This window comes from Mirounga leonina, unplaced genomic scaffold, assembly GCF_011800145.1.
Source record: "Mirounga leonina isolate KUSES-001 unplaced genomic scaffold, KU_Mleo_1.0 Mir_175, whole genome shotgun sequence".
Taxonomy (NCBI): domain Eukaryota; kingdom Metazoa; phylum Chordata; class Mammalia; order Carnivora; family Phocidae; genus Mirounga; species Mirounga leonina.
In genome coordinates, this window is record NW_023270453.1 from 23,087,554 (window position 1) to 23,104,827 (window position 17,274).

The 17,274-nt window shown below is 52.0% G+C and overlaps 1 protein-coding gene and 1 pseudogene across 1 annotated transcript in view; both read left to right on the forward strand.

Annotated features, from left to right (window-relative positions):
• Nucleotides 1-7,618: 7,618 nt before the first annotated feature.
• On the forward strand, nucleotides 7,619-10,081 carry LOC118021984 (annotated as a pseudogene).
• A 1,639-nt stretch (nucleotides 10,082-11,720) lies between these two features.
• Nucleotides 11,721-17,274, forward strand: part of LOC118021985 (ATP-binding cassette sub-family A member 17-like) — a 39,284-nt gene continuing 33,730 nt past the window's right edge. Inside the window, 4 exon segments of the mRNA XM_035022466.1 lie at nucleotides 11,721-11,816; nucleotides 12,750-12,899; nucleotides 13,156-13,366; nucleotides 14,662-14,812. Coding sequence (XP_034878357.1) covers nucleotides 11,721-11,816; nucleotides 12,750-12,899; nucleotides 13,156-13,366; nucleotides 14,662-14,812 — 608 coding nt within the window.

The window sequence follows — 17,274 nt, forward strand, 5'->3', positions numbered from 1 at the left end:
CGATCCCAGAACCCCGGGATCATGACCTGAGTCGAAGGCAGATGCTTAGCAACTGAGCCACCCAGGTGCCCCTGATGTACAGAGGTTTTTAATTTGGTTAAAATACAATCTCTCTTTTCTTTTGTTGCCTGTGCTTTCAGCCTTTTCAATCTTGGGGCGCCTGGGTGGCTCAGTCGTTAAGCGTCTGCCTTCAGCTCAGGTCATGATCCCAGGGTCCTGGGATCAAGCCCCGCATCGGGCTCCCAGCTCCGCGGGAAGCCTGCTTCTCCCTCTCCCACTCCCCCTGCTTATGTTCCCTCTCTTGCTCTCTCTCTGTGTCAAATAGATAAATAAAATCTTAAAAAAAAAAAAATCCGTGATTTATAACGGTGTCCCAGGAAATGCCTCACTGGTGATCCCTGAAGGGTGTGAGCGCTGCCACCCAAGACACCCATCCCAGCACGCGGCTGCGGTGGGAAAGTGGCATCCTCACTCCTGGCTGTTGCCTCCAGATCACACCTCTCCCTCCCTGCTCAGAGCATCAGCCCCTTTGAGGAGGAGGGTGTCATCTGACTAAACCACACTCTACTTCTTACTGAAGCCTCTGCTGCTTCCTGTTCCCTCCTGCGTTCACTGGAGTGCTTCATCCTCTAAACCTCAGCCTTGCCAACAACTGTGGTGGCCAGAATCTCAGCCCCAAACACCTCACTCTTGACCCTGACACCTCTCTGTTTAGCTCCTTCCCTCTTGCATCCACCTCCCCCAGTAATTCTTTGACCCCCATCTAGACGCCTGATCCATTGGCCCTAAGGCTCTTTCACTACCTATCACCCCATCGTGAGCCTCGCCGGCTTCCTCAGCCTGCTCAGAGCCCATGGCCCTTCACTGCTTTGACTCCTTTAACTTACTTGCATTGCAAATCCTCAGCCCTGGTCCCACCAAGCTCCCTGCCTACCCTGCACCTACACCTGAGGAGCAGAACTTGGCTGGAGAAAAACTCTCCCCTGGGTGGACCGGTCTCCGATTCTCAGTGAGGTCCCCTGGCCACCGCCTTGCCATCCACCCATGTTCCCGTGTCAGTTTGTCCCACACCTCTCTGGGACAGCACTTTGAAACCTCTTCCCAACCCTGCAATGGACAGCGGCCTTTCTCCCTTCCTCAGTGAGGCTGGCAACTCCTGATCTGGTCTCCCTGGGCTGCTCCTTGCACACCCTGACCTTGAACAAGTCTACAGACTGACTGGGCATCCGTTTCCCCTTCTGGGAAACAGGAACATCACAGGACTTATAACTTCGTTATGAGGATTAAATGGGGTATTACAGGTAAAGTGCTGAGAACAGTACTTGGTATATAGCAAGAGCTTAGTAAATGTTAGCAGTTCTCAATGCCTATTACAGAGGAAGAACCTGACACTCAAGAGAAGTCATACCAGGTTCGGGGTGAGGCTGCCGGACGCCTCAACAGGGCTCTTTCTATCATGGATGCAGTCCTCACGGCCCCAGCCCCTACTCTCTCAACTTCCTGGAAGTTGAACATCGGCATTCCACCTGAGCTCATCTCCCAATCCGGAGCCACCAGGCTCACAGCCTGGAAAACCCGAGTCCCTGACCGTAATTTACTCGTTCCATGACACGGGGCAAACATCTTCACTGTGGCTGAGCCTCAGGTTCCTCCTCTGGAAACAGGAAGGGCATGAAGGCTCAATAAGCAGCTGTGGGTGACGTGCTGGCCTCGGGGCTGTGGCACGTGCCACGTCTGTGAAGGAGAGGGTTCGGACCGCAGGAGGCACTGTCTGTGCCCTTACAGATGCCCTCAGTCTTTCCATAGTCCAAGTGCAAAATTCCGTAAAAGGCTGCCTCCCTTCTGAGATGCCGAGGCACCTGCAGACACCCCCAGCCCCGCTTCCGTGGCGGGAAGGGACTTGTGTCACCTCGTGCGTGGCTGATGGCCCGTCGTGTCTTCCCACAGCCCACGTAGCAACTGCTGCCGGAGGCATCCTCTTCTTCTTCACCTACCTCCCATACCTGTACCTCACGTTCAGCTACCGCCAGAGGACCCACTTCCAAAAGGTGGCCTTCTGTCTGCTCTCGAACGTCGCCATGGCACTGGGAGTCCGATTAATCTCCGCATTTGAGATAAAAGTTGAGCCCTCCCTCTCCCCAGGGAAGCGGCCTTGAAGCTCGGCCACCGTGGGGAACGGCCCAGGCTGACCTATGTTTCTGGGCGGCCCTCGCTGGCGGCTTCCTTCGGCCTTGGGAGCGTTTGCAATACCCTGGCAACTGCGGTGGGTTGTAGGACGGGGTCCACACCACACAGCTCACGGTGTGGTTTGGGAGCAAAACTAAAGCATATTAATGACTTAGGAAATTATACGCCGATGTAGTTGCTTAGATAGAAAAGACACAGATTCACAGTTGGATTCAGTGAACACACTTAGACCTTTACAGATAACGGAGAGCGATTCACATTCGCCGTGTTCCACGCGCACGGACTTGGGGTCGGCCTGGGGGCCTGTCCAGCGGTGCTGGTCTGCTTTCCTCACAAGTACTCCCCCACGTGCTCGTCTGTCTTACGTTCCTGAGGTGGATGAATTGCTCTGAATGCCGACGATCACCACAGAAGATGGCGGCTAACACATCCAAACCGAGGGCCTGCTGGGCTCCGTAGGCTTCCTGGGTGAAACCGTCCCTCATCTCAGCAGCACTAAGACTAAGATGGCTGGCTGTGGACACTGTAGCAAGCGTCTCTGTGGCGTCCTCACAGCTCTGGTTCTAGATGCTATGGCTTGGTTTAGCGGCAGAAGGCAGGAACAGGGGTTCTAAGTTGGATCTAGTTTGTGCGTCCTCTTACTGCAACTGGGATAATTTCCAATGATCTGGTCAGAGGCAGGTCAGAGGCATCTATCTACCAATTAACTTTTGTTAAATTGGGATGGTCTCAATGGGTTAAGGGCGCTTAAGATATAATAAAGGGTGTGAAGCTGACCAGAATTTATTGCAGGTGAGGGGTTTTCCTTAACAAAGCATTGATGAGACCACACTTTACACATAAGCATGGGGGAAAAGTAGAATTAAAAAGGTATCTCTGATTCCTCATATGTTAGGGAATGAATAGGGGAACTTTATGGAGCCTATCTTTTGAAAGCTGAGGAGCTTCGGTTCGTTCCCCCGCTGAGGTTCTCTTGGGGAAAGAATGAAACAAGACTAGGGCTACAGTGCAGTCCTGACTTGGGAGTTATGGGTTAAAGCGGCCCACCCGAGCGGGGGGCTGACGGCCCTGGCCTTCATGCCTCTGCCTCCTGCCATCACTAGGTGTGGACCCCCAAGAAAGGCCGTGACCAGGCTGACTGACGGCTGGAAGCCCTTGACTATGGCCCTGGCCAGCAACTGAGAGCCGGCTTTCTTGAAGGGCAGCAGGGAGTCTATCCCTGCGTCCATATCCCAACCCCTCATAAACGAGAGGGCCTTGGGGAAGGTGCCGTGGTGCCGACCACATCGTGGAAGAAAACCCAAGGGGAAAATTGCCCCCAAGAACCTGTCAGAGGCTGGTTCTCTGGCGGAGCTACAGCCCAGGGTCACCCTGCAAGGGCTGTCCAGGGACCCTGGAGCGGGAACGTGATTTCGGGTGGTCCTGGGACGACAGAGCCCCCACTCAGGTGCCTGGCAGAAGCACTTTCATCCCCGTCATGGCGAATCCTCCCAGACGGGTTCTCAGGAGCAAAACGCAACATGGCAAAAAGCAATTAAAAACATAAGGAAATAAACCGTCATGGATGAGAGCCAACAGAAACAGATGCACAAAATCCTCACGTTTTTGGAATTACCAAAGCTCAGATTATAAGACTATAATGCTCAGTATATGTTTTTCTATAAAGACATTGTTTGAGGGGAGCCTGGGTGGCTCAGTTTTTAAGTGTCTGCCTTCGGCTCAGGTCATGATCTCAGGGTCCTGGGATCGAGCCCCGCATCGGGCTCCACGCTCCGCAGGAAGCCTGCTTCTCCCTCTCCCCCTCCCCCTGCTTGTGTTCCCTCTCTCGCTGTGTCTCTCTCTGTCAAATAAATAAATAAAATCTTTAAAAAAAAAAAAGACTTTAAGACATTGTTTGAATGTATTGTCTGGGTTAACGGTGGCGTTGAAAGCGCCGAGAGAGAGTTATGGCCTGGAAGTAGGTTAGAAGAAGAAACCATGGGGGAGGCAGCAAAGAGGATCAAAAAGATGTTAAAATGTGCAAGAAAGTTGAGAAAGCATTCAGAGAAGAGTGAGGAGGGCTTTACCCCCATTTAAGCAGAGGTCCCACAGGAAAAGAGAGAAGGGGGTAGAAGAAATCTTCTGAAGAGACGGAGACCAGATCTGTCCCCAAACCGGATTTCAGGAAGCCCAGCAAATCCCAGACAAGAGTAAGAAGAAGAAATCTACACTGGACACATCAGCGTAAGAGTGAGCACAGCAGATGGCAAGAGGAAAATCTTGCAAGAAGCCTGAGGCACAGAAAGACAAACTGCTTTTCAACAAGAGCCTGAAGACAGTGGTTCATACTAAGAGAGATACCTTTAGGCTTTTTTTTTTAACAGGTGGAATTAAAATACATAAGAGGGTTTTTTTTGGGAGGGGGTAACGTCAGAACCCAAAGGGCGTAAATACTTTCCGGAAGGAGAAGAAAGGTAATTAACTTTAGACTTTGCTATGTGAAGCAGACCCGGTAATTCAGTACTGAGCCCTCCAGAAGGCTAGAAGCAGTATGTAACTTTCAAATGTAATAGAGAGAGAAAGGAATAAGCAAAAGATTGGCTGAGTCCGAAAGCGGCGGAAAGGAGAGAGAACTTCGGTGCTATGCCCACCTTCACTGCAGGGAGGCTGAGAAGTCGGGGAGCAGGATGGGCACAGCTGACTCAGAACAATCTCGAGGAAACAGATGGGGGGCAGGGCCAGCCCGCTAGACTCCTCCCGCAGCACTGTGCTCCCCAACATAATTAGATAAGCCGTGGGAGGAAGTGACAGCTAACCCCTACCCCATCCAAACTCAGCAGGTTTTTGTTTTTGATGGAAACTGATGAGTTGGTTCTCAAATTTAAAGGCATGTACAGAGGACCAAGAACGGCAAAAACCCCTTGAAGAACAAGATGGAAAGACTTGTTTTCCTGGATATGATGATCTACCATAAAACAGTAGTCGTTAAGATTGACAAAAAGACCGATAGAACAGAAAAGAAAGGCCACAGCAGGCACAGTCAAAGGCCCAAGGTGATGCTGCAGAGCCATGGGGCCAGTGAATGGCGCACCTGAAGAACCTTCTGGGGAAGGTGAATCAGACTCCAATTCACAGCGCACACCGAAACTCTCTAAAGCTTTCGGAGATGATACAGAAGAGTGCACGGCTGTCCTCAAAGTGGGAAAGATTTCTTATTAAGCAAGACACAAAAATAACCGGCCACAAAGACAGATACATTTGACATTAAGACGGCCACAGACAGAATGAAGGGAAGCTGCCGAGGGAGACACACTGAGACCACGAAAGGCTTGTGTCCAGAATATTTGAAGAAGTCACATACATCAATTAAACGTTAGAATTTGTGGTAAAGCGTGGGGGAGGGAAGACTTGAATAGGCACTTCGCAGACAGGAGCCGATGAGAGCCAACAAGCCGGGAGACAATGAAGGGACACGGGTTACGGGTTACGGGTTAAGGGCTCAGGGAGAACCCCGACAGGCTGGAGGAAACTCAGCGAGAGATAGACTCTCTCAAAGAAACACAAGGTGACAGACTTGATGAGGAGGAAACATTACAAGAAATGTTGAGATCTTTAGGCAAAAAGAATACCAAACCGAAGCTTGGGTCTACATGAGGCAATGAAGAGCACCAGAAACGGAAAATACTTTGTTTTTCGTGGGGTTTTTTTGTTTGTTTGTTTGTTTGGTTTTTTTGTTGTTGTTGTTCTGAAATAGGACTGAGTGTCTAAAGCAAAAGTGGGAGGAGCCTTATAGCGTTTAGAGCTCCTGCAGAAGTGAGATGTAGGACCATAGCAGGGGTGGGGAAGGATTGGGAAGACGCGTGCACGGTCCTCACACAACATCGTTTAATGACATAATCTGGTAAAAGACAAATAATGTAAACCGTACAACAACACTGAAAAAAAATTTTTAGAGGTATAAATAATAAATCAACAGTGGAAATAAAATGGAATCATGAAAACATTCTCCATGAATGCAAGAAAAGGGAGAAAAGGGGAAGAAAAAGAAAAGTTTGGAACAAATAGTCACGAGCTGGTAGATTTTAATCCCAAGCAGCAGTAAATCGCATGAAATGTGAACGGTGTAGACAGACCAGTTACAGAGAGGCTGTCAGAATGGATAAGAGGAAAAAGCCAGCCAGATGTTGCCTGCAAACATCCAGCCAGTGGTAGGGTGGGGAGGGGGCGTGCACTCTGGGGGCTTCTGGGGCGACTGACCCCTGGGGGCTGATCACGCGGATATTTCCCTTGGATTGCCTGTTAAAGCTGCATTTTATACATTCTTCAGCATGCACATTCGCAGTAAATACCTAAGTTAACCAGCAATCACGTGTCTGTCGAGGGCGGAAAGGAGCCTTGCCCCTCTGCCATCTGCTCCCTGCAGATCCGCACTGAGTGAGGATGGACCTGACTCTCGGGAACCAAGTGTGCCCCGCATCCACCATAGCCTCGGGACCCGTCCTGAGTCATGCGAGATCTGATTGTTAGAGGCAGCGAACGGCGACGCTCTAGGCTGGCACGTAGACACCTGTCACGGGAATGGGATCCCCGCGGGTCTCCTGGCCCCTGGCCCCCCACAGCAGCATCAGCTTCTCCCCCCCCAGCCAGAGGGTGTTGGAAACGCAGGCTCCCTCGGCCCCGCCGAACACACGTAATCGGAACGAAATCCCCAGGCGCTCCTCAAGCACATTCGAGTTTGAGGAGCAGCGATCTAGCCCATCTGGGTGCTCGCCCGCACTCGAACCTCACCTGCGGTGTTGCTGGTTCCTGCCACCGCGAGCCTGCCAGGTGGCAGCAGACGCTCAGTATCTTGGATGTGAGATGAGAAGCTTCATCACACTGGCACTGAGATTTGACACTTGGCATCACACAGACTACTTACCTCCCTTGGCGTCCTGGAACTGGTCCCAAGCCCCTCCTCTGCACCTTCCCATATTCTGGGAGGAGGTGCACGTGACGCCCTAGGGCGGATGGTGAATGAACAATACTGGGACGCTTGCTGGCTTGTGGGACAGCCCAGAACCCACACAGGGGGAGTGTGAACGCGAGCTTGCAGGCTAAGGAAGCGCTGAGCTCACTTGGAGGGAGAATTAGCTCAGCGAGAAGAGGCGCATCAGGTGCGGAAGCGTGGAGAAGGGTCTTGGTGACCAGACTCCTCCTTCTTGGTGCCAATGAAATCACTAGCACTTTCGGCAATTCTGAAAATGGCTTATCTCATGGCAGAAACTCATTACTCTCGCTTTCCCCTTCCCTGTGCGTTGCATTCTTCCCCTGATGCCCAGGACACCAACAGTCCAGTCTTGCCAGGGGCCTGGTCACCAGTGGTTTGAGGGGGGGAGTTGTGCCTTCCGTGTGGTGTCCTCGTCCTTCCTTTGGCTCAGGCACAGGCATGAGGTGGAAGAATATCGGCAGCATGAGGGGGGAGTTCAACTTCTCCCAGGTGCTGCTGCTGCTTCTGCTGGACTCCGTCCTGTACAGCGTGGTGGCCTGGTGCATGGAGGCCGTGCTCCCGGGGCAGTGCGGTGTACCCAAGCCTTGGTACTTCTTTGTCATGGTGAGTGCCAGCGCTAGTGTTCTATAGACCACGTCAGACCTCTTACAACCCCCCACCCCCAGTACCCTCACCCGTCTCGGTGGTGTCCTGATGGAAATCTCAAACCCCAGGAAACCTAAGCTGGGTTCTCTAACCTGGATTCACCCCAAACCTATCAGCTTGTGGTCACCAAGGGAGCACAATGAACGAGTCTCAGTATCTCTGACTCTTGCCCCTGGCTGGTGCCCCGTGCAGAGTCCCCACGAGCGTGTCTGTGGTGTCCCGGTGTGTCCACTCCAGCGTCAGTCCCTGCAAGTCTGCACAGGACACTCTTTCCCCTCTGGGCTGTCGACGTGGCCGTGATGCTCTCTGAGACCTCTGGGGCGCTGGCAGGGCATGGCCTTCCTTGGCCATCCCAGCAAGTTCTCAGAGTTGCTGTCTCCTTACAAAGTGGAGTCACCTGCAGATGCAATTCTCCCACAGCCCTACCAGTGGCCCTGTGCCACGGTCTTTGAAGGGGGTGACCCCGTCTGAGGTGCACAGGCATGCACTTGGGGCTCCACGTGGCTTCTGGCTGGCCCTTCCCGGAGTGTCCACCCCAGCATTTCTCCAGGCTCAGCCAGGGAGGCTGTCTGCCGACATGACGGCTTCCCGAGCTCACTGGGAGCCTGGGTGTGGCACGTCCCGTCGCTCGCTCCGTCCTCAGGACCATGAGTTGTAGGCTAAAATGTAGCTTACTGGTAGTGAGTCCATGAGCAAGTTGCTTGACTTCTCTGGGCACCATTAAATGTTTGATACCAGAAAACGGGGTGGGGGGGTTGGCGGGGTGTGGAGAATTTAATTTACCAAACTATTTATCTCACTGAAGATGACAGTCGATTCACCCGAACACGTTAATGTCAGTTGACTTTCTGTCTAGCCGTCCCACTGGTGCGGGCAGTCTACGCCCCTCACACGGTCAGTGCCGGATGTGGGGGATCCTGACAAAGCTCCAAGAAGCAAGTTCTTTCAGGAAGAGCCTACCAATTTGGTGAAAGGGATTGAAATCCAACATCTCTACAAGGTATCAGCTCACGAACCTCCTTCCAAGAATTTATGAAATAGCGTGTAGAGGCTTGTTTTATTCTGACCGTGGTTACAAGGTACATTCCCTGATAGAGGCTTAATTTCCTCCTGTAATGGTATCCTCAAAATAGGAACCTAACATAAAATGTTTCCTGTTTCCTGTCATGCAGTGAAGTGGGGTTGGATGGAGGGTCTGGATAATGTCCCTTGAAACAATCCCCACACCCCCACCATGCCAACACAGCTGCCTGGGGACACCCTGGAACTCAGCCACTTGGTGGCTGACGTTGATCCTCCACGGTTTATACACCCGATCACTCGGTGCTCCGCTTTCAGGGCTGGCTTCCAGATGGGGCATGTTTGTCTGTCACCAGCGTTCGCCAAGCCTTTCCTGCACGCAGAGCCCTGCGGGACTAGGCACTCCCAGGACAGGATGCCTGGATGTCAGCTCTGGGCCTGGCCCGGCCTACAGAGCATCATTTTCTCCTCCTTCGGCACCTTCTGTTCTTCAGATGCGATGAGCCCAAGGAGAGGCGGTGTCCATGCCACACTCTATGCCGCCTTCCTCTGCCTGTGGGAGCCCAGGGGGCGGCGTGTCACATCCTAGCCCAGGGGACTCACGATGCGGGGATATCTCCAGCTCCCTCACGCGCTCTGGTCACGGTAGCAGCCAGGCACGCTTGAGGCTTCCACGGGCAGGGATCTCCTTTCTGTTCGCAGAACAGGCTGTCTGCACACACGTGGTTCTGGCACGATTTCTCAGTGGTTTGGCCACGTCATGCAGGGCAACGTGTGGCTCTAGAAGCAGGAAGACTTCCTGCCAAGCTCTGAGCCCTGCGTCCTCGAGCCCTGGCCTCTGTGGCCCCGGTGCCAGGCAGAACCCCCCGGGGCTGTACCCCCATCAGACTCCTGGGTAGCCCCAGGCAGCTAAACCCTGAAAGAAGGGCTCCCTGCCGCATTTCCACTTGGATACCCACCGATGGACTGACTTTCATGGGGAACTTGATGTGGGTTGTAGATGCTTTGGGAACGCCACATGCCCGTTAGGGTGTCGGTCACACGTTGAATCTTCCACAGGTGTATCACATGGGAAAGAATAAACACAGAGCAGTCAAAGATCTGACCATGAATCTATACTAGGGGCAGATCACTGTCCTCCTGGGACACAACGGAGCCGGCAAAACCACCACGTGCTCACAGGTACCCACGCAGGGCCAGCCCCCTCGAGGAACAGAGCCTTCAACACACCTGGAATGTACTTCCATCTCCCCTCCTTAGAGCTCACTGACGTTTAATATGAAGCACTTGCTGTTTGCTTTTTTACCATCTGTAGAGTGTCTGGTTGTTCACGTGACCCTGTGCCAGGAAGAGGGAATCTTTGGCTCTTCCAGTCTGTGGAAGGAGATCTCACAAACCATCGAGGAGCTTGCACACGACTCTGTGTGTCTCTTCCCACACGGAGTGCCACAGAGAGAGGGAGACTATCAGACAGACTTCCCGCTGAGCATGGAGCCCGCCGTGGGGCTTGATCCCACGACCCTGAGATCACGACAGGAGCCGAAACCAAGAGCTGAACCCACTGAGCCCCCCAGGCGCTCCGAATCTACTTACATTGATTTTTTTTTTTTTAAAGATTTTATTTATTTATTTGACAGAGAGAGACACAGCAGGAGAGGGAACACAAGCGGGGGGAGTGGGAGTGGGAGAGGGAGAAGCAGGCTTCCCGCGGAGCAGGGAGCCCGATGTGGGACTCGATCCCAGGACCCTGGGATCATGACCTGAGCTGAAGGCAGACGCTTAACGACTGAGCCACCCAGGCGCCCCTACTTACATTGATTTAGAGTAAGGAGATGTGTGGGAAAGAAGGCAAAGTCATATCACATGTTCGTACTTCAAAAACCTGAAAACCATCTACTTAGCCACTAGTGTGCGTTGAATAAAGAGCGTATACTCATAACAATGAAATTTTACTAGCCTTCCCAAATTATATAAATTTTGTGGATGTGGAGAAATGGCCTCAATAGACCATTTAGTGAAAAAGCCAGTTAAAAAACCAGAATTTATATTTTCCCGTTTTTGCTAAAAACTTTAACACATGAGGGGGGCCTGGGTGGCTCAGTTGGTTAAGTGTCTGCCTTCGGCTCAGGTCATGATCCCAGCGTCCTGGGATCGAGCCCCACGTCAGGCTCCCTGCTCAACAGAGAGCCTGCTTCTCCCTCTGCCTGCCGCTCCTGCTGCTTGTGCTCTCTTTCTGATAAATAAATAAAATCTTAAAAAAAAAAAAAAAGAATACACAAAGGTACACCAAACAGTGTTACCAGTGGTCATATTTACACGCTGGGACCTGCATCCTTTGTGTGCTTTGCTATACTTTCTTCTTGTAACCTTGTTGCAAATAGACTTAAACGAAGAAGATGAGAATAAAGGACACTGATGGGTGGGCTGCGAAGCCCCACACATTCCCACAGGCACCCGGCACTGGGTGGAGTCATTCCCGGGGGCTGACTGGGAATCAGAGGTGAATCAGTCATGGGTCTCAGTTCAGAACAGTTAGATGCCCCAAATACCGTTCTCCTGAAACCCATTTCTGTAGTATCGCTTACTGCTTATCGCAGTGCGATTTGTTTCCATGCGCCTGTGTGTGTTCTGTTCACCTAGTCAGACGGGCACTCCTCAGAGGCAGGAAGGACGTCTCTTGTCTCTGCTCCGCCGACACCTCCTCATTCACCGGATGTTACTGATTGTGGCAAGGAATGAGGCAGTCTGCATGCGAACAAACACAGGGCATCTGTAAGCCTCCAGCTGCGGTGTGCTCGGGCTGAAGATGACCTTAGCATATGTCTTGCACTTGCTCCTAGGTCTTATTCCTCCTTCAGGTGGATGGGCCTATGTCAATGGATATGAAATTTCATGCGATATGGCTGAGATCCAGAGGAGCCTGGGCTGGTGCCCCCAGCACGACATCTTGTTTGAAAACCTCACAGTAGCAGAGCATCTTTATTTCTATGCTCAGGTGCGTCTGTGGGTGGCACACTGTGTTTCCTCTGCATCCATTCTTGGGGAGGCTCAGGAAGCCTGCAACTCCCTGACCCAACCTCAGAAGGCCTTGAAACCTCTTCTGGATGCTATTCCCTAAACATTCAGGAAGGGGACTGGGGCATGGGTTACAGTTTGACTACAAAGGATACAAATCGGGATGAGTGAAAAGAAGAGACATGCAGGATGAGGTCTGGGAGAGTCCCAAACTGGAGGCTTCCATGTCCTCCAGACCCCTCACCCTGCTGGGATGTGGCTATGGACACGGTAGCTTATTTAACCTGCAAGTACCCAGTTTTTCTTGGGGTTTCATCACATAGACCCCAATGGTCGAATCCTAGGCCTCGGGACTGAATTCAAGCTGCAGCTTCTGCATGTCTCCCTGCCCCCTCCAGGTCCTGAGTCAACGCATTAGCATAAACTCAGGTGTGGCCCCAGGGTACCAGGTGAATAACCAGGACACCCCATCACTCCAAGGATTTAGAGGCCCCTCCCAGTAACTGGGGACAGAGGCTAGCCAGACTCTTCATTATGCAACACTTACACAGACTTTTCATCAGTTGAACTTCCCTGGGGTAACTCCCACTCGGTCATGATGTGTGATCCTTTAATACACCGTACTTAGTGTTAATAAGATATGTTTACATGGTTCAAAATGCAAAAGCCTTTTGTCCATCCCTTTCCATGAGGGTAGTAAGTTTCTTGTGTCAAGTTTACGTATATACTAGCAAAATGCTGGCTGGACAGGTGGGCCTCTACCGGGGAGGCGGGGAGGGACGTCAGGGCAGCAGGTGCGGCTCACGGAGAAAAGGGGATGACACCAAGGCCAGGCTCCTCGAGGACTGGACGGGCCAGCCTCCCAGCGGGAGCCCCTGCCGGACCTCTCCGTCCCCCGCTGTTGCATCTGAAGGGCTTGTCCCGTCAGAAGAGCCCTGAAGAAGTCCAGCGGATGCTGCACGTCCTCGGTCTGGAGGACAAGCAGGACTCCCTGAGCCGGTTCCTGAGTGGGGGCATGAAGCGCAAGCTCTCCATCGGCATCGCCCTCATAGCGGGCTCCAAGGTAGGCGGGCGGGAGGCCCCGGGGCAGGGCCCTGCGCACGCAGATGGCCGCTCGGGACGGCCGCACGGAGGCATCGGGCTCCAGGCCCCACGCGGCACGGGCTGGCTGTGGCCCCCGGATCCCTGCAGAGCAGCCTGGCCAGGGCGGGACGGCCACGTCTTCACCAACTGGAGCCTCACGGGGCCTCCCGCACAGCCAGCCCGGGCCTGCCACGCGGCTCTGCCACCGCCCCCAGCGGCCACTGCTCTGCCTGCAGGTGCTGATGCTGGACGAGCCCACCTCGGGCATGGACGCCATCTCCAGGAGGGCCATCTGGGACCTCCTGCAGCAGCACAAGAGTGACCGCACCGTGCTGCTGACCACGCACTTCATGGACGAGGCTGACCTGCTGGGGGACCGCGTGGCCATCATGGCCAAGGGGGAGCTGCAATGCTGCGGGTCCTCGCTGTTCCTTAAGCAGAAGTATGGTGAGCGGTGGGGGCAAGACTGCCTCCCTTCCCCACGGGGCCCTGTCCCTGGCCTGGAGGGTCCCTGGGGCTAGGAGAGGGGCCGTGATAGGAGCAGGGAGCAAAGGAGCACAGTTTGAGACCTGGAGTCGGGAGATTGAGGTCTGAGCTCCACTCTGCTGGTTTATAGCCTCCATCCATGTGGCCAGGGGCTTTGACCTTTAGCCTTCTGCTTCCAATCTAGAAAATGGACACTCACTGTGTTCCTCAAGGAGTGAGCAGTGTGTGCAGAGTGCAGAGAACGGGTGTGGGCTCTTTCCACGGTGGCTCCCCTTGTTCTCCTGGACCCCACGCCCTCCTGTGTCTCCACTGCTTATGGCGTGGGCGTGCCTCCATGGCCTCACTCCGTCCTCTGTGCATGCACTGGGTGACCTCGTCCAGTCTCCTGTGCTGGAAAATGTGTGTCTCTCCAGCCCGGACCCCTTCCTGAACTCCACATGCGTGTACCCGGAGCCTACTCCGCACCCGCATGGACGCTGACCAGCTCTGTGGGACTTGTCTAAACCCTAGGCAGACCGGGGGTCCCCTGCTCTCTGCCACCACACCCACTGTCCCCAGCACAGACAGCTCCTTTCTTCTAGGAGTTTGGCCCAAACCTTGGAGGCTCCCTGACCCCTCTGTCTCTCAGAGCCCAGATCCCACCGGTCTGCAAACCCTGGGGGCCTTCCCTCCTCCACACCCGGCTGGCGCCCTGGCCCCAGCCTCTGCCCACTTGTCCGAATGACTGTGTCACCCTTCTGCTGGGCCCTGTAGTGACCTCCCCTCCCACCGAGAGTAAGAGCCAGAGTCCAAGAATGGCCCACAGGGACTTGCTTGGCCTGGTCCTGTCACCCAACGGCATTGCCCGATGCTCTTCCACTCCCCTGCTCTGCTCCTGCCACTCGGGCCGCTAGCTGATGCAGCATGCCACGCCCGCTCCCTCCCTGGCCAGCGCCTGGCCACGCTTCTCAGGCCTCCTGACCCCGTTTAGAATCACACTCACTGACCCTCCATATCCCCTCCCATGTTTATCTTTCTCCTCAGCACATGTCGCTGAAAATACATAGATTGTCCCCATTTCTCTTATTGTCTGCCTCTTGCCCCTTTAATGAAAGCCCATGAGAGCCCTCGAGAACACGGACCCTCAGAGGCGAATTCCTTGGGGTTTCCATCCTTCCCCACAGGGCCCCCCCAGCTTCACTTCCCCATGGAGCTGCCCATTCTGAGCGACAGAACAAGAGTAAGAGTGTTTCATGGTCTTCGAAATGTTGTTTCAGGTGCCACATACTACATGACTTTAGTGAAGAAACCTCAGTGCAGCACAGAGAAGATTTCTCATCTGGTTTATCAACACATACAAAGTGCGGTTTTGCCGTCCAGCACTGGAGAAGAATTAACATTTATTCTTCCTAAAAAGAGCATGCACAGGTGTGGACCCCAGAGGACGGGAGTAGCTATTTGCATGGACATAGTTCAGAGCCGGCTCTCTGCCCCTCTCCTCAGCAAGGGCTCTCTGTTCTGCTAGGGTCTGGACCCCCAGGCCTTTGGCATCTCCTGGAAAGACAGCATACTCCAGCCAGAGCCCACTCGAAAACATGGGGCTGTGATCATGTCACCTCCCTCCTTTAAAACCCTTGATGGCTCCCAGTAGCCTTCCGGTCAAAGTCAGAAGCCCTTTATTGGGTGGTGGAGCTGAGATGAATGTTTGACCTGATTTTAATTATTTCAGACTTCAGAGTAGTTCCTGGAACTCCCCACCACCTCCTCTCCCTTGTGTTGTTCTCAAGCACGAATCTGAGCTCATACCTCACTAGGAAGATGAGAGCCACCAAACAAGAAGTCCACTTCACTCCCATCACAAGTTTCTTTCTTCCTTCCATCTTGACAGCCAACGATGCGGCCTCTTTTTCCATCCTGACTTCTCAAAAACCCACCTGCTTGACTCGCCCAGCTCATCCACATCATCAGTTTCTCTCTCTACTGGGTCCCTTACTTCTGGGAGCACACTAATCCCCCCCCACCCTCTCCCAGCTCCTAGCACCCACCCCTGTTCTTTCGTGATTGGCTTAGACCACTTAGCATAATGTCCTCAAGGTTCAGTGCTGTGGCATGCTGCGGAATTTCCTTCCTTTTTAAGGCTGCATAATATTCCATCTTACACACACACACCTCCACATTGTGTTTATCCTTTCATCTGTCACTGGACACTTGGGGTGCTGCCACACTTCAGCTACGGTGAATAATGTCACTATGAACATGGTGTACAAGTATCCCTTCCAGACTCTGCTTGGGATTCTTTGAGGCATATTTACTCAGAAGTAGAAGTGCTGGATCATATGGCAATTTTATTTTTAAATTTTTTGAAGAACTGCCATGCTGTTTTCCACAGAAGCTGTACCATTTTACATTCCCTCCCATAGCACACAAGAATTCCAATTTCTCCACAGCCCACAATACCTGTTGTTTTCTGCTTTTTTTTTTCTTAGTAACCAACCTAATGGGTATGAGGTGGTACCTCATTGTCATTTCATTTTGCATTTCTCTAATGATGAGTGATGTTGAGCATCTTTTCATGTGCCTATTGGCCATTTGTATGTCTTCTTTGGAGCAATGTCTATTGCCCATTTTTAAAAATACTTTTACTTATTAAGTCATCTCTACCCCCAACAGGGGGCTCAAATTCAGGACCCTGAGATCAAGAGTTGCATGCTCCTCTGACTGAGCCAGACAGGCGCCCCTCAAGTCCTGTGCCCATTTTTGAATCAAACTGTTTTCTCTTGTTCTGGAGTTGTAGGATTTCTCTGTATATTATGGATATTAATCTTTTATCAGATATAGGATTTGCAAAAATTTTCTCCCATTCAGTGGGTTGTCTTTTTACTCCAATGATAGTGGTTCCCGATGCACAAAATTTTTAAATTTAATGAAGTCCAACTTGTTTATTTTTTCTTTTGTTAGTGTACCCTGGGTGTCACGTCTAAGAAATCATTGCCAGATCCCACGTTGTGAAGCTTTTGTGTGATTTTTTTTTTTTTAAGATTTTATTTATTTATTTGAGAGAGAGAGAGAGCACATGGGGGGGGGGGGCGGTCAGAGGGAGAAGCAGGCTCCCTGCCGAGCAGAGAGCCCGATGCGGGACTCGATCCAGGGACTCCAGGATCATGACCTGAGCCGAAGGCAGTCGCTTAACCAACTGAGCCACCCAGGCGCCCACTTTTGTGTGATTTTTGTGTGATTCTCTAGTTTTGTTCTTTTGCAAGATTGTTTTGATTATTAAGGGTCCCTTGAGATTCCATATGAATTTTAGGATGGGTTTTTCCATTTCTGCAAAAAAAAAAAAAAAAAGTCATTGCTCTTTTGGTAGGGCCTGTACTCACTCTGTGGAATGCTCTGGCTAGCATTAACATTTGAACAATATTACGTCTTCCAGTCCATGAACATGGGGTGTGTTTCCATGGATTTCTGTCGTCTTTACTTTTCTTCAGCAGTGTTTGAAAGTTTTCATTCTATAAGTCTTTCACTTCCTTGGTTAAGTTAATCCCTAAGTATTTTATTGTTTGATGCAATGGTAAATGGGGTTGTTTTTGTAATTTCCTTTTCAGATTTGTTCATTGTACTTAGAAATGCAACTGATTTCTGTGTGTTGACTTTTTATCCTGCTACTTTGCTAAATTCACTTATTAGTTCTCACAGCTTCTTTGCAGCATCTTTAGAGTTTTCTACATATAAGATCATGTCGTCTGCAAACAGATAATTTTACTTCTTCCTCTCCAATTTGGATGCCTTTTGCTTCTTTTTCTTGCCTAATGACTCTGGCTACAACTTCCAGTGCCAGGCACCTCAGACAGATTTTGCCAGTGAGAATGCTGTGTCAGTGAGGAGGCAGATTC